The sequence below is a fragment of the Emys orbicularis genome, chromosome 8, assembly GCF_028017835.1.
Source record: "Emys orbicularis isolate rEmyOrb1 chromosome 8, rEmyOrb1.hap1, whole genome shotgun sequence".
Lineage (NCBI taxonomy): Eukaryota > Metazoa > Chordata > Testudines > Emydidae > Emys > Emys orbicularis.
This window is the reverse complement of record NC_088690.1, coordinates 59,178,479-59,199,451: the sequence shown is the minus strand read 5'-3', so window position 1 is coordinate 59,199,451 and position 20,973 is coordinate 59,178,479. Positions and strand designations below refer to the sequence as shown.

The 20,973-nt window shown below is 44.8% G+C and overlaps 1 protein-coding gene across 1 annotated transcript in view; it reads left to right on the top strand.

Annotated features, from left to right (window-relative positions):
• The window catches only part of AXDND1 (axonemal dynein light chain domain containing 1), a 69,035-nt gene extending 48,468 nt beyond the window's left edge, over window positions 1-20,567 (top strand). Inside the window, exons 16-25 of the mRNA XM_065410094.1 lie at window positions 694-907; window positions 3,441-3,534; window positions 9,103-9,311; window positions 11,064-11,160; window positions 12,977-13,087; window positions 15,363-15,509; window positions 16,223-16,363; window positions 17,267-17,358; window positions 18,138-18,280; window positions 20,479-20,567. Coding sequence (XP_065266166.1) covers window positions 694-907; window positions 3,441-3,534; window positions 9,103-9,311; window positions 11,064-11,160; window positions 12,977-13,087; window positions 15,363-15,509; window positions 16,223-16,363; window positions 17,267-17,358; window positions 18,138-18,280; window positions 20,479-20,567 — 1,337 coding nt within the window. The remainder of the gene's footprint in view (window positions 1-693; window positions 908-3,440; window positions 3,535-9,102; window positions 9,312-11,063; window positions 11,161-12,976; window positions 13,088-15,362; window positions 15,510-16,222; window positions 16,364-17,266; window positions 17,359-18,137; window positions 18,281-20,478) is intronic.
• Window positions 20,568-20,973: the final 406 nt, after the last annotated feature.

Genomic DNA, 20,973 nt, shown 5'->3' with positions numbered 1-20,973 from the left:
GCCGCAAGACATCACCGAAGCCAGCACCTTTAGTAGGATTCAAAGAGAGCTTAAACACTTTATGTGGATAATGAGAATGTGTATAGTTACATGCAGCTCAGCAGACAGAGAATACACATTTGCATGTGCAAAATGGGTAAATGAGCAGGTAATCACACCTTTGCACAGGCAGTTTCCCATTTTACACACACCTTTATAATTTGCACATACACATGCACATTTACCAGGCAGAAGTTGAGTGCTTGTGTTGAAAGTTTTGTGCTTTTATGTATGAGGCATTCTTGGCAAATAAATAAATAAATAAATAAATAAAACCATACTGTGAAAGGCTCTATGCATAGGAATGACAGATCCTTTTTGGTCTGTCTTGATCCAGTGTTTTTGAATGAATACAAGGCTGCTGATTCTTGTGATGTTGGCCATTGATTAGAGCTAGGAATCTGAAACTGATTGAGCTATGTAGGAAATTTATGGTCTGAACCATAGCTCCTTGAAATAAACAGAAAGACACCCATTGACTTAGTGGGTTTTGAATTAGGTCCTTACTAAACAATTAATCTTTAATTCAAGCCTGCTAAGTTCATGCATAGTGTAGTCATTTCTCTTATCATTGAATTTTGAACCGCTGGATTCTGAAGCTCACTTTTCACTGACTGAAGGAATACAGATAAAGTTTCCTCTTTTCCCCCCCAGGGGTAACCAGGATTTTGACAGGTTTAGTGAGCAGTATGGAAGATTGGACGTTCAAGATGCTAACCAACAAGCGAGGATCTGGCATGCATGACTCTGATTGGCTGAAATTGTTTCGAGTGATTCCTGATTGGCTGACCCAGGTGGCTGCACTGATGACAATTATAGGTTCCGGCCAGTCTCATGAGGATCGGAGAAATAGAAAGCCTCATGTCTCGTAAGATAGGTCCTTGCCAGTATTGTTCATTCTTCTCTGGGGCTGTCCTGATACAATTTGCTCTTCTCACATGCTTGGATAAATGTTCTCGTGTGGTGGACACTGTCTGGAACAGGAGATTGGTAATGGGCTACAGAGCCTTTCACCTCTAGGCCATTGGCTGAAATTTGGTTCAGATGGGCAGTGATTAAAAGTCATTCCCATCTGATGGCTGTTTGGTAATACCTGTGAAATGAGTTGTGCACAGTTCCTAGTACACGTGTCCCCATCACAGCTGACACTTCCTTGGCAATCTTGGAGTTAGAAGCCAAAGACCAAATGGACCTCAAAGCCTGATCTCTCCTCTCCCCCTTGGAAGTGGTCCCTCCAGGTGAGGGATGAAGCACATTGATGGGGCAGTGTGAAGAATCTTGCTGCTCATGCTTTACCTGTTAGATGGTAAAAAAGGAATTTAGGCTTCAGATTGGTCAGTTTGACACCAGTGATAATTCTAGCATGTGATGAAGCTTCAATTTGTACAAAGTTCATACACAAATCAAGCTTTTTCTCTAGTATTTGTATTAATTCAGACAGAACACTAAAACATCATGTATAGCAAATAGTGGCACTCTCTGATTTCTTTACCTTCTGGGCACTCTGCAAAAGCCATCTTTTCTCTCTTCTTAGACTGATGAGAAGGGGTTGGCTGAGGGCTGGTTATATTTATGAAGAGTCCTTTTGTGTAATTTTGTGCATGTTAAAGGATAGCGATATTTTATTATTTTATCAATTTGAAGAAAAGTAGTAAAATATTTTATTCATTTACAATTGGATTTCTGAGGTGAACTTCATCTATGGTGTAACTCTATTGACTGAAAAAGTTACATAAGGAATGAATTAGCTGCAGGATATGTGTACATTATATAACAGGCTATTTACAACTGAGAAACTCACCAACAGCTATGGCATTTACAAAAATCCCCAAATCTTTTATACAGTATGTAGTAGACTAACCATAGACAATTTAACCCCTCTCCCCACTTCTCCCCCCTACCAAATATATACAATCCCTCACTCTTCAAACCCTATGTGCATAAGCTGAATACAATGCTACTTCACAGCTATTCACAGCTTGATGGTCATGGCTATACACATTGTTCACTCACTCACCATCAAGTGAGTGGCCATTAAATCTGTCTTCAAAGGGAACAATGGGTTTCTGTTTGGGTTTTTTATCCAAGCAATATCAGCAGCACTCAAGGCTTATCATCTCTGTTTTTGCTAGAATCAGAGGGGTAGCCCTGTCTGTTTCCACAAAAACAACAAGCAGACTGGTGGCACCTTTAAGGCTAACAGATTTATTTGGGCATAAGCTTTCGTGGGTAAAAAACCCATTTCTTCAAACATGCATCTGAAGAAGTGGGTTTTTTACCCACGAAAGCTTATGCCCAAATAACCATCTGTTAGTCTTTAAGGTGCCACCAGACTCCTCGTTGTTTTTGCTAGAGTTTTTCTGGGAAGACCACAAAAGTAGACTGGGAGCTTTCTCAGTCTTTAACTAGTAGAGAGGCAATGACAAATCTTTCATGACAACCGTTTGTCAGGCATTTGAATTAAATACATGTTAAACATAAATAAAACCAGAGTTTGAATATTCTGACTGAAAACCAGTTGCTCAAGATACTCTCTTGTCATAATGCTGTTATTTGTCAGTAATCCATAGAGCCTCTCAGGAAGTACAAGCTGGACTGAATTTCTAATGTAAAAATCCAATAGGAACCTCTCTCCTACTTTTAAAACACATTTTAGCCTTCTTTATCCATCACAAGGAAGCAAATCAATATACAACTTTTGTTTCCACTGTAAGTCAATCACATTTACATAGAACTTGTGACTTCAGACAATCAGAATTCCCATTATTGGAAGCTCTCATGCCCAGTTTGACTACCTCATACAAGAGATGAATATAATTTTTGTCAGTTATTTGACTGAATTTTTGTTAACCTAAGCTCTCTTTCCCCCCAGATTTCCATTTCCCTTAATTATTGTTGTTGTCTGGGAATTATCTTTATGATGACTGCTCCTTAGCTCCTAGTTCCACTCTCCTGCAGTTAGGGTCCATGAGACAAGCTCTCTGTTTTGACTACACCCTGAAAACGACTCATGGGTTTCACCCGTGGGCTCCCCAACCTCCTTCATCAGCACTAAAATCAATTAGAAGACAAAGCCAAACTGTTTTAGCACCTGCATGCTGCAAGTGCATCAAATTTACCCTCTTTTCCTGGGAAGTGGGTTAAAGTAAAAACATAACAACAACAGAAAGTTAGCTGAGCCAGAAGACTCTTGGTATAAGAAGAATACATACCTACTTCAACTCCTGTGGCATGTGTGATCTGTGCTAGAAACATGTATGCAGGAAAGATAGGAGAGAATCTTGCTGATCCAGATAAAGAGTTGAGTTGGGAAGCTAGATTTCTGTATGAGCCATGAGAGCCTCTGAGTCAGATATGATGCACTATAGGTCACTTTGGTTTTTGGGTTTGTTTTTCTTCAGGGTCGTTTCAGGTGATGTGTTTAAGATGATTCAACAATGGATCTTGACCACAACTTCTGGGGCTGAGAAGGACAACATACAGCTCACACAGGAAGTAGGTATATGCCTGAGGGGGTTTGGGATGGGAGCACATCTGTCTAGCATTCATTCTCTTATTTTATTTTTGTATATTTATTATTGTTTAGGGTAGAATCCAGAGGAAGCTCCCTGTGCCTTTACCTCTTCCTCTCCCTTTGAAGCTCAGCACTATGGTTTCTATCTTTCTGGCAAAAGAAGGCTTGGCAGGGATCCTTTCAGAGTTCTTCAGTGCTGTTGCTTATTGAGTCAGAGAGGACCCAGTAGAGTGACATAAACTAGACTTTAAGCAGGACCATTGGAAATTTATGAAGAATGTTGCCACATTTTATAGATTTTTTCCAATGGCTTCTGCAAAGAGTTTTTGAAATCTCTGATTTAAAAAAAAAATCAGATTATTTCAAAGTACATGACAATGTTAACAAGTTCATTGTCTAAAGTATAGCCAATTGCTTGACAATGCTTTCAGTTCAGGATGCAGTTCACCTTACACAGAAGGTGTGCATCAAAGTATGCATTCAAATTAGCCTTATTTATAGTATGGTTGTTTACAGGCTAAAAGCATTTTATATGTCACCCAAGACTAAAATCCACCATTCACCTTTTTACCTTGTTTTCCTCTGTCAACCTGTTCCTTCCCTATCTTTTGTTTTGGAAAGCACATTCCAAGTGCTAGGGGCCTTGAAGGCACAACCCAACCTGTACAGGGACACACCATTCATGTATCTTTGATAGGTTTCATATTTGTGAATACCAAAAGCTACCTTTCGTTTGCAGAGTATTGTCAGATATATATTGTGACAGGTTGGACCCCCCTTCTGGGGTGCCACCTGTTTTACTGGGATTTCACTGAGCCTCTCTTGCTCAACCAGCCAGGGTTCCCTCTCCCTGCTTTGCTGAATTAGGCTCTCCGGCCTCTTGCAGCACACACACACACACACACACAGGTAGGGCCACTCCCCGCTGTAGTCACAGGCTGAAGTTAGCTCTGTGTGAGAGGACTCCCCCAGCACTCGTGTGCCACACCCCTTTTGGGAGATAAACCCAAAATAATACTGTCTTGCACTGTATAGAAAAATCTGCACAGTGCAAGCTCATAAAAATCCGCCCTCTTCCTCAATATGAAGAGAGATGTGCACAACTTCTTGCCCCCCCCAGTTAGAAATTACATAAGCTGGATTTTATTATAAACAAGAAATAAGTTTATTAACTACAAAAGGTGAATTTTAAGTGGTTAAAGGGATAGCAAACAGAACAAAGCAGATTACTTTAGTAAATAAACAAACACCGCAGACTGAGCTTAACACACTAGATAGGTAGGATACAAATTAACAAATTCTCACCCTGAGTGATAAACAGGCTGGCAGATTCTTAAGGCACCAGTTGCCTTGGCTTTCCCAGATTTTCTTACGCAGGCTAAAGATCTTAGGCTGGGACCATCACTTCTCACAGTTCAATCTTTTTTCCTCAGGTGTCTTCAGGTGTGTTGTTGTAGAGAGTGAGGACCACTCATGTTGTCATTGTCCCTCTTTTATATCTTCCCCCCACTTGCTGGAAAGCTTTTTTGCTGTGACTTGGGTCAAACAGTTCCCAATGTATAGACCTATCTGACCTGAGTCAAACAGTTCCCATTGTGTAGAGCTATCTCGGAGAGGTTTCTATTGCACATGGTTCCTGGGGTGATCCTTGTGCTTGTGTGCATTTCTTCAGTCAGCCACTAACATTGTCTGGCCTCATCCCACAGAGCACATTTGAAATACAGAGACATGGTCAATATTCCCAGCTTCAGATACAAAAATGATACATGCATACAAATTGGATAAACACACTCAGTAAATCATAACCTTTCCAATGATACCTTACATGAGCCATCTTGCATAAAGTATATCTTAGTTATACTATATTCATATCATAATTATATTTCCATAAAGAATATGGGGTGTAATATCACATATATATCTTGACATAAGTGAACAGAATACAAGTTAGTTAGCATAACTACCCAACATTCCTATTTGATATAATGTATATAATATTAATACAGTGCGCATAATACTTATTAATATGGTGTGTGGCCGTATAATTATATGTGTTGGCTAACAAAGTGGTTTAGTAAATGTATTAATAACTATATTGGGTAGCTTTAGGCAAAATGGGTATTTAACCCAGTCTTTATATTAAATCCCACCCACACACCACCTCGAGAATTTTCATTCACTCCATGAGACCTGTCAGATCTTCCCACCCCCTTCTCTCTCTCTCCAGAAATCTTCCAGTGTCCTGGAGCTTCTTTCTTGCCCTCTCTCCCAGATTCCTGAGTTGACACCACAAAACAATCAGATACTAGATACAGCATTCAGTTATTTGCATCTTTAAAACTTTCAACCTTCCCCACCTGTAGAGTACTCCTTCAAGTGAATCTAACCACGCTGGGTAAAATGTACTAGCTGGACGTTTCTGCTACAATGGCAAGCAGTGAAATAATTAAAATGTCATCCTTACTGATTTTCATGAGGCAGAGGCTAAGCCCAGTCAGGCCTGCTGCTGGGGGCCTCACCCCAGGGTCCTGGGATCTGCAGCTGGATGGCTCTGGAAGTCTATTATCCTTCTTCTATGGCTAAGATTTCTCATCTTTCTTGTTCTCTTTCCTTTTCTGCCTTCTTTCTTCCTTGTTTCCTCAGGCGGGTGAAAAGGAGGAAGCAGAATTAGCGGCGGGGTTCAGAGAAATGAAACATGGGCCCTGATTCTCTGATCCACTGGGGCTATTTTCTGCTGCTCTGGTGGCACCAAGCAGCCTTAAACCCAGCAGACAAAGAGCCTGGAGGATTCCATCAGTTGCAGGGGGAACCTCAAGTGCCACTGATCTGCCAGAGTGGCTCCTGCATCACCCTTCTTCATAGCTGCTGGTGTAGTGGGTGTGGCTGGGGTCTCTTACACACCCAGCTGTTCCCCAGCTGCCATAGCAGCATCTGATAGTTCTTTGCAGCCATTGAAAATTCAAGCACATTTCACTGAGAAGCCCTAATCTGAGCATGAAATTTCTACTGCATGCATTTCCAATGGCTCCAGTTGTAAGATACGGTCTTCTCAGGACTCCTAGCCCTTAGTGGTCCAGGAAAAGTGCAACTAGATGTCTGAATTGGACCTGACGTCCCATTTAGTAGCCTCAAGTACCAAGATTTGGATGCTGGGCCAGTATAGAATTATAGAGCAGCTCCCCACTCGTTTTATTTTATATGCATTCACCAGTTCCAATTTTATGTTAACTCAACCCTCTCTTTGTTATATTTGAACTTCCACTCTGAGGATTCTTTAGTGGTCCATGGACAGCTGGCTACTTACACATAAAACGGAACATAAAAACGGCCCTATTGGATCAGATCAATGGTCCATCTTGTCCCAATATCCTATCTACTGACAGTGGCCAATGCCAGATGCTTCAGAGGGAATGAACAGAGCAGGCCATCTTTGAGTGATCAATCTCGGGTCATCCACTCCCAGCCTCTGGGGGTCAGAGGGTAGAGACACCCAGAGCATGGTTCCATCCCTGACCATCTTGGCTAATAGCCATTGATGGACTTATCATCTGTGAAGTCATCTAATTCTTTTTGGAATCCAGTTATAGTTCCCACGGCAAAGAGTTCCACAGACTGACTGTGCTTTGTGTGAAGAAATACTTCCTTATATTTGTGTTAAACCTGCCGCCTATAAATTTCATTGGGTGACTCTAAGTTCTTGTGTTATGTGAAGGAGTAAATAACACTTCCTTACTCACTTTCTCCACACCATTCATGATTTTATACCACTATCATATAGTCTCTTTTCTAAGATGAACAGTCCCAGTCTTTTTAATCTTTCCTCATATGGAAGCTGTTCCATACCCTTAATTATTTTAGTGGTCCTTTTCTATACTTTTTCCAATTCTAATGTATCTTTTTTGAGTTGCGGTGACCAGAACTGCATGGGGTATTCAAGATGTGGGTGTACCATGGATTTATACAGTGGCATTACGATATTTTCTGTCATATTATCTATCCCTTTCCTAATGGTTCCTAACATTCTGTTCGCTTTTTTGACTGCCACTGCCCACTGAGCGGATGTTTTCAGAGAACTATCCACAATGACTCCAAGATCTCTTTCTTGAGTGGTAACAGCTAATTTACATCCCATCATTTTATATGTATATTTGGGATTATATTTTCCAATGTGCATTACTTTGCATTTATCAACATTGAATTTCATCTGCCATTTTGTTGCCCAGTCACCCAGTTTTGTGAAATCCCTTTGCAGTCTGCTTTGGACTTAACTGGCTGTCTCATTGGCTTTGTTTCCATGTGTTAAACTGCACTCAAAGATAGTTAAACCAACATTAAATGCTACTCAGTGTAGGCAATTGCTGTAGCTGGCACAGGGATGTTATTTTATTTGCACAGGGAAGGAAGTTCATCATGACAGCTGACTCAGCAGGGATTGAATCTGAGACCTCCAGAGCTAAAAGCATAAGCTGCTTCAACTTGAGCTAAAGGGCCAGGCAGTAGCAGGCTGTAACATACACCTGTCCTCTGCGCTTTGGCACAGGCGGGGACCTGTAACATACAACAGTGGGCTACAATAACAAAGCTGGTCCATGAGACAATCTCTCTATGAAGATGTGGCCTATGCTTTGAAAATCTTTGGGACCCCATACTGTATGGATTATTATAGAAGTAAGGCAGGGAAGAGTATGCATGTGTGTGTTTCAGCCACTGGAGAAGTGTCCCAGTAGCCTACCACTGCCCTCCCTGCAGTGGCTTATTGCTGTATCAAGAGTATGGATCATTTAATTTTACATTCCCTGTTTAAATACACCTCTACCCCGATATAACGCTGTCCTCGGAAGCCAAAAAATCTTACCGCGTTATAGGTGAAACCACGTTATATCAAACTTGCTTTGATCCTCCAGAGCGCACAGCCCCGCCCCCCCCGGAGCGCTGCTTTACCGCGTTATATCCAAATTTGTGTTATATCGGGTCACGTTATATCGGGGTAGAGGTGTATATGGAGTTTTCTGTAATGTATCCTTCCACTATGAGAAATAGTTCCTAGAGAAAATAAATGAGAAAATAACAGGGTGAAGGGTGTGAAAACCTTAGCTCCAGTCTCCCCAGAATCCTTTGGAAATAAGCTCCTGATTGCAGCTATCTTTTCTTGATCTCCAGTCTCATCTGGTGTCTCCTCCAGAGTGACTTTCCCATTTCCAGCTCAGATAGCTGCTTGGTCCTGTTGGATCTTGGATTCACCCTAGAATCCTGTTTGGCAGCTGCCACAAAGTTAATTTTGAAATGCCCCATCAGTGCCCCCATAGAGTTGTGGGATACTCCTGGTTCCTGGAAGTGTCATACTGCTGTGTGGCTGATTGATAGAAAAGATGTTAACATGGGATGAAAACTGTCTTAGAGGGGCAGTTTACAAGTGTAGTGAGTGTCAGTATATTTACCCGCACATCTGAACTTTGCCACTAAAGTCAGAGTACTTTGCAAATCAGACACCCTCTTACCATTCCAGATTCTTGATATAGTTTAATCCTTTAGTTTGAACTTCTATGCAGATGATTGATCTCCACAAAGCCCTGACCATGTGGATAGTGAATTTGCTGACTTTGATGGTACCTGACCACTCCTCCAATAAAGGTCTCCTAGACAATGAGTCAGAAGCTGCTAAGGATCAAGAGCTCAAGAGGCTAAGGGGCTATAAACTAGAGGAAGAAGCTATGAACCTGGTTCCCAAACTGAGCAGATTCTCCAGCTACGTAATGAGGTATTAATAAAGCCTTGGGACCTCACCTGCCTATAGGATTTTCCCATTAGAAAAAAATCCTTAGTGTGATGGGAAAGCCCTCTGAAGAGAGGTATGATCTCTCCAAAAGTGGGTGGGATCATAAAAATGCAACTTTAATGCTGTGTGGCACTCAGAAGGAAACATTTCAAGTATAAATTAATGATAACATTAGCTGGAACGACTTGTGTTGTTCAGCACCCACAGCTATGTAATCACTGAGGGCTTGACTGGCTATGAGCATTGTTCAGATCTCTTAGACATATCAGAGATTCACATGGTAAACGTCATGCTGAGGAAAATGATTGGGGAATCCTGAAGGACTTTGAGTTTATAAAGCAAGCAGTGGGTCCCCTGGCTATAATGTTGGCATCTACAGAATCGTGCTCTAATGTGGTGCATGTTTTATAAAGGAAAACAGACAAGAGCCCAATCCTCTGGGATTCCACTGTCTGTGGTGCCAGTAATGCTGTGTGGTAACAGTCCCCATTCAGCTCCAGAAGGAGATGGAACCTGGGAAAGGGACAAATTGGACAGGAGACAAGGGAGAGAGGAATACTGGAAGAAGGGTGAAAGAGAGTGACCAAGGGGACGGGGACTTGTTTGGAGAGACTTGCTGGCTGGCTCAGTGACTGAGTGGAGAAATGAGAAGAAGGGTGAAAAGGAGGAAAGAGACACCCAAGAAAAGGGTGAGGGGAGAGAGACAGAACATGGCATGAAGACAGACAGATTCATATGCTGCTGCTCCTCCTCTGCTGGGACAGGCTCCCAGTTTGAGTCTGCCTGGCCATCTCCTGCTAATACCCATGCTGGGGGGTGGGTTTCAAAGTGGGCTCCTTCTAAGGCTCTCTCCAAGATCCTGGAGGGAGCTGCTTCTCTCCCACTCTATGGAAGCTGAAGGAAGTGGTGCCCTAAAGGGTATAGCGGATATGACAGGTTGGCAAGAAATGCCTCTAGGGCCTTTACATGACTTCACTACTGGGCCAAGGAGAAGCTGGTCTGTGAGGGAGGAAGCTCTTAATTCAAATGGAACTGTTGGGAATAATATCAGAGAGAGAACTTGGCTGGTCAAGTAACTTAAACATTCTCTCTCTCTCTCTCAATAGTTTGCTACTATGTTGCAGCCCTCCTGCAATACTGGGGAGATTAAGCACAGTCTTATAGGCCTACATCCTCCCACAGCCCCTTCTCTAAGGCGTATCAAAAACCTGACAAATGCATCACTTAATAAACAAACCCAAAGGAACGGGCTGCCCTTGTCTGTACATGGCGCTGCTTTAAAAATCCCGCTATGTGTGATTACAGTGTGTCTTGTTGCAACAACAGGATCCTGCACAATTCTGACCAAGGGGGAAAAAGGTGTTTGAGAGCATTGCTTAGAGCAGGGGTCGGCAACCTTTCAGAAGTGGTGTGCCAGGTCTTCATCTATTCACTCTAATTTAAGGTTTTGTGTGCCAGTAATACATTTTAACGTTTTTTAGAAGGTCTCTTTCTCTGTCTATAATATATAACTAAACTATTGTTGTATGTAAAGTAAATAAGGTTTTAAAAATGTTTAAGAAGCTTCATTTAAAATTAAATTAAAATGCAGAGGCCCCCCCCCCCCCGACTGGTGGCCAGGACCCGGGCACTGTGAGTGCCACTGAAAATCAGCTCACGTGCCGCCTTCGGCACGTGTGCCATAGGTTGCCTACCCCTGGCTTAGAGGGTGGGTGTCTTTCTGTGTCTCCTCAGCTGCTGCAAAGAGTTGGTAGATGTTATAGTTCGGAAGAAACAAGCTGAATCGGATTCAGACCACAATTATGAGCTGCGGGAGCTGGAGAAAATCAAGGTAACAGTGTCTGTCCACAGTATGGTCCAGATCAGCCTGGGTTTGTTTGTGAAAGGGTAAGAGGAAGAACTGGCACAAAGCTAACACACACAAGGGAGTCAGGAAGGAGTTTGAACAGACAGAACATTTTTGCTTCATCTTAGACCCAAGCGTAGAAAGCCACAAACCACCACCAAATATTTCTTTCTTGCAGCAATATATTCAGCCTTTATGGTTCACCAATGGTCAGTAGTGAATTAAAACATAATCAAATTGATTGGATGATACGGACCCTGGTTAGAGACCCTAAAGCTCCAGATTTCAGAGTAGCAGCCATGTTAGTCTGTATCCTCTCTGGTCACTCAGTAACAGACTTAAAGGTGGCAATTTTGCAACAGAAAAGCTTCAAAAACAGACTCAGCAGTTTCTCGTTGGAACTTGAATTAATATGCAAACTAGATACCATTAACTTAGGCTTGAATAGAGACTGGGAATGGCTGAGTCATTACACAGATTGAATCTATTTCCCCATGTTAAGTATCCTCACACCTCTTGTCAACTGTCTAAAATGGGCTATCTTGATTATCACTACAAATGTTTTTTTTCTCCTGCTGATAATAGCTCATCTTAATTAGCCTCTTAGAGTTGATATGGCTACTTCCACCTTTTCATGTTCTGTGTGTGTGTATGTATATATATATATATATATATTTCTCCTTACTATATGTTCCATTCTATGCATCTGAAGAAGTGGGCTGTAGCCCACGAAAGCTTATGCTCAAATAAATTTGTTAGTCTAAGGTGCCACAAGTACTCCTGTTCTCAATGCTCCAGAGAATCCCTCAACACTTCCTCCAGTCAAACTCTACCTCCATTCATGGATTCCTCCCAGCAGTTTCCTACTGACCCCAGAGACCACTTCAAAAGCTGCACAGTTTTGAGAAGTCTGGGCCATGTTCAGACTTAATTCCTTCCTTACACTGTTCCAGCGTATATGCCTTGGGACTTTTCTGTAGGATCTAATCCATATAAAAATTGCAATAGACTCAAATCTAGTTTAAAGCATGTCAGGCACTTGGACTAGGTAGTCATATCCAGGGTTTTGCTGACCCTAAGGAGAGAGACCCGTGGATATACTGGAAACAGTACCCTCTTCAGCAGTGGGCAAGACTTCCTTATCTAGTCCTCATGTCTCCTGACTCTACATATATACGTAAAGCTATTATGCAGATAACGTGTTAACTGCAGGATTTTATCTTAGAGGAGCCAGGGAAGGTGCCCTCTAGTACTGCATATCTCCATTCCTCCCTCCTTGAATTCCCAATACCTTCAAAGGCCACCTTGTGTTGGGCTGATCCAATCTACCATTAAGGAATACTGAGCATGTGTCCCTCTGAAGCCTCGCGTTGTTCTAAGCATCAAACAAATGGGGTTGTCCCAGAGTGGTGTGAGGAAATGCTTCCTGCAGGGGTTGAGAATGCTCCTCCCCAGCACTTCTGGTCTGTGCTGGCTTATGGGGTAAAAACAAACAAACTTGGGGCCTGAACTCTGATCCCTGCCCCAAGCTTTCAGGGCAATGCGCTGTCACTACACTGTTGGGCCAAACCAATTGGGAGCTTGTTAAATATATTGTATGGAATAGGTGATTAGCCCATGAAAGGCTCCATGCTTGAAGGCTTAGGAGGAGTGCATGTTTCTTTTCCTTGGTAGGAGGAGGATAGATGGGGCCATATAAATACCATAGATAGAAGGATGGAGTTATTTAATCACAGGAGTGAATGAAATATCAATTCTTCTCTCCCTCTTGTAATTTGTCTCTTCTGTTATTTCATCCCAGACCGAGTGCCTTGATTGGATTAATACCTGCAATCTCCTGCTTTCTGAATTCAAAGGCTCTCCGGTCTCCTTACTGAGTTTAGAAGAGCAGAGGAACCTGTTTGGGCCTCAGGTACATAAAGACTTAGCATTTGCCAGCCAAAGTAGAACCTGTTTGGCTGGGGAGCTGCTTGAAAGGCTTTCCCAACTGAAGAAACTATGGTTCAGTTTCCAGAAGGATTCAGCCTATAGAGCCCTCTGCATTCAAGACTCCACATTGGAGGGATTATTAGAATTCATGATGATGGAGTTTGTTACACCTAAAATGCTTCCTATGGGGGCAGACTTTCAGCTGGTGTCAATTGTCATAGCTTCAGTGGAGCTGTGACAGTTGACACCAGCTGAAAATTGGCCCTGTGATGTTGCCTGGTAAATTCTGCTTCTCCCAAGAGATTGCAAATTGATGGAATCCTGGGGTTTGGATTGCACAGGAGTTCATAATGGTATGAGAGCTTCTAGTGTATGGGGAGACTTTGGCAAACCAGTAAAGTGCTTGAAACCACTATGGCTTATTGTTAAAAAGCAACCTAGTCAGCAGGCTGTAAAGTGGCCATGCAGCTTGACCAAGGCAGGAGGGGAGGGAGTTTTGGGTGCCATGGAAAGGGCAGCTTGACCCCGCGTCCTTCCTGATAAGAATTGTGTTAAAGTTGCTGATACATGCATTTTAAAAGAGTAGGCTATGCCCCAGGAATGTCTATTGGGGTCTCAAGGCTGCAAGTTCTGGAAAAACCCACACCTGGTTAATCAATAATCAGAAGGAACCTCTTGCATGAAACTGCTTACTTAACAAGGTTTCTTTAAGGGACATGTCATTCTATTACTAATGTATAAATAAAGGGACTCATTTGGGGACTCTTCGGGACTGGTCTCTCCCTCTGGATGCATCTTGTGTTCCCCACTGGCAGACGGGCTGTCACTGTGCCACTCGAGAGCCACACTCAGCTTTGGTAATTATCAAGGGTTGGGGGTGTTTTACTAATCTTGTTGCAGACATGTGTAAGTAAAGTTTAGCTTTAAGTGAAAGCACTCTTGTGTTGTCCTGTTTGTGCCAGCCATCTATTGGTCGGACAGCCGTGTCTCCCCTGCAGGGCCGGCTCTAACTTTTTTGCTGCCCCAGACAAAAAAGAAGAGCGCCGCCCCTCCGTAACACCACCCCCCCCAGCGCTGCGCCGGGTCGCCCAACCCCCCCCCAGCGCAGCGCCGCGCCGCCCAACCCCCCCCCCCCGCAGCACCGTGCCACCCAACCCCAGCACTGCGCCGCCCAAACCCGCCCCCCAGCGCCACGCCGGGCCGCCCAACCCCCCCCCCAGCGCCACGCCACTCAAACCCCCGCCCCCCCAGCGCCACGCCGGGCCGCCCAAAGCCCCGCCCCGAGCGCCTCGCCGGGCCGCCCAAAGCCCCGGAGCGCCGGCCCGCCCCCGAGCGCCTTGCCGGGCCACCCAAACCCCTGGAGCACCTTGCCGGGCCACCCAAACCCCTGGAGCACCTTGCCGGGCCACCCAAACCCCCGGTGCGCCGCGCCGCCGAAACGCCCCCTGCGCTGCCCGGCCGAAATAAAAACAAAAAATAAAAAAAACCCTCGAGCGCCACCCCGCCAAACAAAAAAACAAAACAAAAACACCGCGAGTGCCCCCCACCACCCCAACATTGGCCGCCCCTTCTAAGGTGCCGCCCCAAGCACCTGCTTGGTCAGCTGGTGCCTGGGAGCCGGCCTTGCTCCCCTGATTTATTTCCTGACACCTCCTCGCACAGAGTAAAAGTTACCAAGAGCTTTGGGTTGAAAGAACCCTGGGTAACACTAGCTTTATTCCATATGTGGCTGGACAGATGGATGTTGCCTGTGAGAATTTGATTTGATTCAAATCTTTTAGATGGTAGGTCTGACATTGGTCTAATTTCAGACATGATGGGCTATATTCAAATATGATGGAAGTGGGTTCAGTTCCATTGATTTGAATAGAGTTTCAACTGCTTACATCACATTAGATATTGTTTGAGCTTTCCCACATTCAGCACTGCTCTGCAGTCACCCTGCTACCCCGTTCCTTGGCCAATTCTGAACAGATTTTGCCAAACCATGTAGTGGTTTGTAATGTTCATAAGGGTCCATTAAGGATTTAGAGGAGACACCAACATCATGTGACTTGTGATTTAAATAGATTTGAAGCCAGCCTTCCTGAGGTGGCTGGGTAGTAAGCCAGCTAAGCTTCCATTTATTTCTTGTTTAAAAATTTAAGCAGGACAAGATTGGTGATTGGTTGCATTGTTTTGGTGTTTGCCTATGTTATGTGGAGGGACAGAATCCCAGATGAGTGTGCTACTGACCAGTCCCTTGCATTGCTTTCCAGGAGACCCAGCCACAGATGCACTCAACTGTTGTGGATTCTTTACCTGAAGAAATTTCTGAGACTTCTTCTGAACTTGGGAAAGACAAAACTGAAGATGTTGATGTTGATAAGAAATCTGTGAAAGGGGAAGAAGTGTTAGGGGAAAAGGTGAAAATCTTAGGCGGCGGGTATAATAGGCAAGGGGTGGCTCTGCCTCCCCTGGCGCTGCCGCGGCTGTTGGACCCCCAGTTGTGGGGTTTGGCGCAAAGTTTTTGCTTTATTATGCCCTATGCAGGTTCCGGGGCAGCCGAGACGGCACATACATACTGCTGCCTCAGCTGCCCCAGAACCTGCATGGGGCATATCAAAAGCGTCTTCTAACAGACGCTTTTCCCCTGGGCAGGTTGGGTCCAGGGAGAGGAGGCACGGCGCAGCTTCGGCCAGCCTAGGGTGCCTCCGGGCAGGGCTGGAGGGAAGGCTCAGGGCTTCAGCCAGCCCAGGGCTCCTCCAGCCGAGGGGGGCACTGGGCTTCGGCCGGCCCAGGGCTCCTGCGGCGGGGGGAGGGGGGGGGGGAGTTGTGGCTCCAGCTGTGGGGGAGGGGGAGGGGGAGTGGTCTGGGGCTCCAGCCGTGGGGAGGGCACGGGCGGAAGGGGCGGAGCCGGGGGCTAGCCTCCCCAAAGGGGGGCTCCACCCGCCACCCATGGTGAAAATCTCCATTTTACAAGTGAGTGCAGTAGCCGTGGTTGGCGCAAGATGTACTGCTTTCCAGTGGAGCCTTTCTTTGCTTCTTGCCATTTGCATATGACATGTGAAATGTAGACCTCAAAGCCTTCGTTGTGCCAGGAGCCATTGCACTAACTCATCATTCACCTTTCCTTCAGCAGGAGCCACCTGCGCCAGACGTCAGCAGTGACGTCCCGACTGTAAGCAGTGAGGTAATGGAGGACACCATCAGGTACCTAGGACATGACTCCAACATCCATTTGAAATCCCTCAAGTCAACAGCGGTGTCGGTCTCTGGGGTAGGAATCTCCATCATACAAATTGTTTCCTTTTTACCTGGACTGTAGCTTGAGCTCTGGGACCAGATTTTTAAAGGTATTTTGGTGCATAAGATGCAGATAAGTTCCTAGTGGCACTTTCAAAACAATCTGAGAAGCTGTGGCTGTTCTAATCAGATGGCAGGGGCTCCATTTCTCCCCTCTTTTCTCCCTTTTCAGTTTTCTGATTTTCCACAAAAGCAATAGGATTCTGGCTATCAATGACTAAAACAGTCCCTGAAATTTTGGAATGGATTATATACAGTGTTCAAAAGTTATCGCGTTACAGACAGATAGATGCCATTGAGTGTAAGGCCTTCTCAAGCTCAGCCAATTAAAGGAACTATCTGTCCCTTCTCATACTTTTGACCTCCTTTCATTCTGAGCCTGACCATCAGGGCTTTCCAGTCAGGACATCACCCTCACAAACTGCCATAACCTGACAGACTACATGCCATCCGGGTGTGTATTGAAGGTTTTGGCAATCCAAGTCAATTACCCACTGAGTTCCGAAGAAGTGGGCTGTAGCCCAGGAAAGCTTATGCTCAAATAAATTTGTTAGTCTCTAAGGTGCCACATGTTCTTTTTGAGTTCATTCAGGCTCTGATTCAGCAAAGCACTAACTCTGAGCATGTGAGAAGATCCAGTTAAAGTTCATGGGACTGATCACATGCCTAAAGTGAAGCCTGTGCTTAAGTGCTTTTCTGAATTGGAGCCTTGATGCAATGCCCTGCCCTTCTTTGTTGCTTGTCCATGCTGCGATTAAGCAGTGACAGACCAGCACCCAACTGGACAAGGCACATGCTGCGGATGAAGCATAGTTCTGTTGGTTTCTCTGAGCTCCTCATACTCCCATACAGAAGGTGTTTCCTCTCCTCCCCCTAGAGAGAGATGACTGCCAGCAAGTCAACAACCCCATATTCTCAAAAGGAGTTTGAGACCTTGGCTTCACTAGAACGTCTGCAAGAGCAGCTCCTGTGAGTACTGGATCATCTGATTGAGAGGACGGATCATCCTCATCTTTATAACAACCTTTAATGTACTTTAAGACTGTTATGTCCCCCCTTAGTCTTTTCTTCTCCAAACTAAACAACCCCAATTTTGTCAAGCTCTCCTCGTAAGTTTCTAGACCTTTAATCATTTTTGTTGCTCTCCTCTGGACTTTCTCCAGTTTATCCACATCTTTCCTAAAGTGTGGTGCTCAGAATTAGACCCAATACTCTAGCTGAGGCCTTATCAGTGCTAAGTAGAGTGGAAGAATTACTTCTTGTGTCTTGCTTACTACGATCCTGCTAACACATTCCAGAGTGATTGCTTTTTTTTTTTTTGCAACAGTATTACATTGTTGACTCATAGTCAGTTTGTGATCCACTATAACCCCCATATCCTTTTCTGCAATACTCCTTCCTAGAAAGTCATTTCCTATTTTGTATTTGTGCAATGGATTATTTGTTCCTAAGTGTAGTACTTTGCATTTTCCTTATTGAATTTCATCTGACCTTTTGTTAGGAGAAATTGAGTTTTAAAATTAATTTAAAATGTAATTGATGATCATGGACCATACAGCTGGGGCCATGGAGTCACTATTTGGTTTAGATCTTTTTAATAATGCCACACATTTACATTAGTGAGTTGTTTTTTATAGAGCCAATCAGATATACTGAAAGTCTCAGTTTTCTTAGCCTGTCTGTTGAATATCTTGCCAACAGTCTCTTAAACTCCAGGTTTCAGTGCCTTCCTGGCTTCTGTATTTCAGAGAAGCTGAGATCCGTGCTCAGAATGCAGAGGAGAGATCAGAAAGTCTGGATGAGCATCTGGAAGAAGCTCTGGGGAGAATCCAGGATCTAGAGAAACAGCTGGAAAAAGCACTCAAAGCCCAGGAAGTAGCACCAAAACCAGGTGAGCTAATCAGAATTCTGAGATGTCTCATGGACTCTGAGATAGAAAACATCTGCTAGGTCCCTTAGTCCATTTCAGGGCCAGTGCAGGATCATTCCCTCTTGGACATTTACTAGTGTGTTGTCTAGACTAATTTTAAATGTGCCAAGAGATGAGGTATCCACCACCTCCCTTGGGAGATTATTCTATAGCAGAAACAGTAGAACCACTGTATTCTGAGCGTTTTTGAAAGAAAGTTGGTAAGAATGCTTAATACATCAGATTCTCTGTTTCTAGGGGCTTGTCTACACTAGAAAATTAGGTCGACTTAATTTAGGTTGACCTACAGCCACTGCAGTAATTCAATCAGCTGTTGGTGTCCACACTATCTTCCTTCTGCCGGTGAAGAGCATCCTCACCAGGAGCCAGGGCCGGCTCCAGCATTTCTGCCGCCCCAAGCAAAAAAAAAAAGCCACGATCGGCGGCGGCAGTTCAGCGGCAGGTCCTTCGCTCCTAGAGGGAGTGAGGGACCTGCCGCCCCCGAATTGCCGCAGGTGCCGCCCCTCTCCCTTGGCCGCCCCAAGCACCTACTTGTTAAGCTGGTGCCTGGAGCCGGCCCTGCCAGGAGCGCTTGCACCAACTGAAGTGGGGCATTGTGGGGACCCTGACAGTGGAATGTGAGGCACTGACAGCCACGTGGGGCTCACAGCTGGAGTCACCATCCACCCCGATTTTCCAGTCCCAACTGTGAGCCCCGCGCAGGCTCAGTTTCACAGCATAGAGCCTACCAGCCATGAAATTGACATGCTGCTGTTTTCTCCGCTCAGAGCAGCCCCACTCTAACAGCTCTGGGCAATGTGGGGAGCTGGGAGCCAGGGCTTTCAGTGCCTGGCAGCCGGACTCGGAGTGGGGAGCCTGAGCAGCAGCCCGCTGGGAGCTGGTAGCCCGGGTGGGGGGGGTTGGGGGTGGACAGCAGGGCTCCCAACCAGGTTCTAGCTGGAGTCCCCCACCCATCCTGGAGTGACAGCCCGAGCTGTGAGCCAGGTGCATGGCTTTCTTGTCAATTTCACGGCTCTAGCACTGAGCCATGAAATTGACAAGAATTTTAGCCAACAGCCCATGTAAGTAACAGTGTCTACAGGGACACTGCATCGCCCTAACTACATTGACATAAGTCCTACGCCTCTCATGGAGGTGGAGGTATTATGTCGGTGTAGTAAGGCCCTCACATTGGCAGGAGCAAGGCTGTAGTGTAGACACTGACATAGTTAGGTCGACATAAGCTGCCTTATGTGGACCTAATGCTGCAGTGTAGACCAAGCCTAGCATTTTAAAAAGTTTGTTTCCGGTGCATTGTACAGACATGAATGTGGAGACTGGCTACATCTTACTCATGCTCTTTGTTGCTATCTTTAAGAGCTGTCCAGGACCATCTCTCCCGGGTGACAGAGAATTCACTCTCCATCTCCACTCACTTCTGGGCTCCCTCACAGTGTGATGTCAAAAAAGCACAACCCTAACTTTGAGGAACATAGGAACTAAGGATCTGCCATATTAGGGGGAGCAATGGTCTGTCCAGCCCAGTATCCTTTCACTGACAGTGGCCACAGACCCACCTGCTTTAGAGAAAAGCACAAGAAACCCTGCAGCCATGGGGTACCTGCCCCCAGGAATATTCCCTCCTCACCCCCATTCAGTACAGGGTGGCTTATATCTTGAATCTTGCTCATTTTTAATATTTACTAAGATACTTATCTAGCCCCTATCATGCAATATCTGAGTGTGTTTACCCTCATAAGACAGGGCAGGGCAGGGTTGTTATCCTTGCTGTCTCCCAAGGGCCAGGCTAATGCCCTAATCACAGGACCATCCTTCCTCTCCGTAACTCTAGATATTCTTGTTATCTATGTAAGTGTAATCCTTTTTTGAACTCTGCCAAACTCTTGGCCTCACTGGCATCCTGTGGCAGTGAGTTCCACAGGCAAAATGTGCATTATGTGGGAAAGCACTTCTATCATCGGTTTAGAATTGGATCCACCCTGATTTAGGGGAAGTGGGGACTATAGTCCTGGGCTTTCCCAACACTGCCCCTCTAGTGGATCCCTCCCAGCTGTGATTTGAAAGGAGAGGGTGATTTATACTTGATTCTACAGGATGTATTTACCCTAGGAGGAGTTTTGCTATATTTATTTTTAACATCTGTGTATTTTTTATTTCAGAAGTCCCTTCCCAAGAAGAATCCAAGCCAACTTCTCATAAACCATCTGCCGCTGCCCGGTCCAGGAAAACCAGCAGACCCAAACATTAAAGAGTAGCAATGCCCAGCGAAGGTCATTTGGTTCCCATTTGTAGTAGACTTTCAGCATAACACTGCCCATCTCTGGGACTCCAGATACACTTTAATTCCAAGTTCTTTAGTATAGCAAAATGACTGGAACACCCACTAATGCACCCTCCCAAGGAGAGCTTTAGACAAAGCACTGGAGAGGATCTTTTCTAGGTTTATAAATTATCTGAAAACCTCACGCTGGGTAACGCAGTGTTTTAGTGTAGTTGCCAGTCATAACTGGAGACTGGACTAGAACAGAACTTGTAGAAAAGGCTTTCAGGCCTTCTCAACGTATCTGTTAGTAGAGTCTTTAAGAGATCAGGTCATAAACTTATCACAGGCTAGCTGTACTGCCACAGTTGGAACTTTGGGATAAATTGTCCAG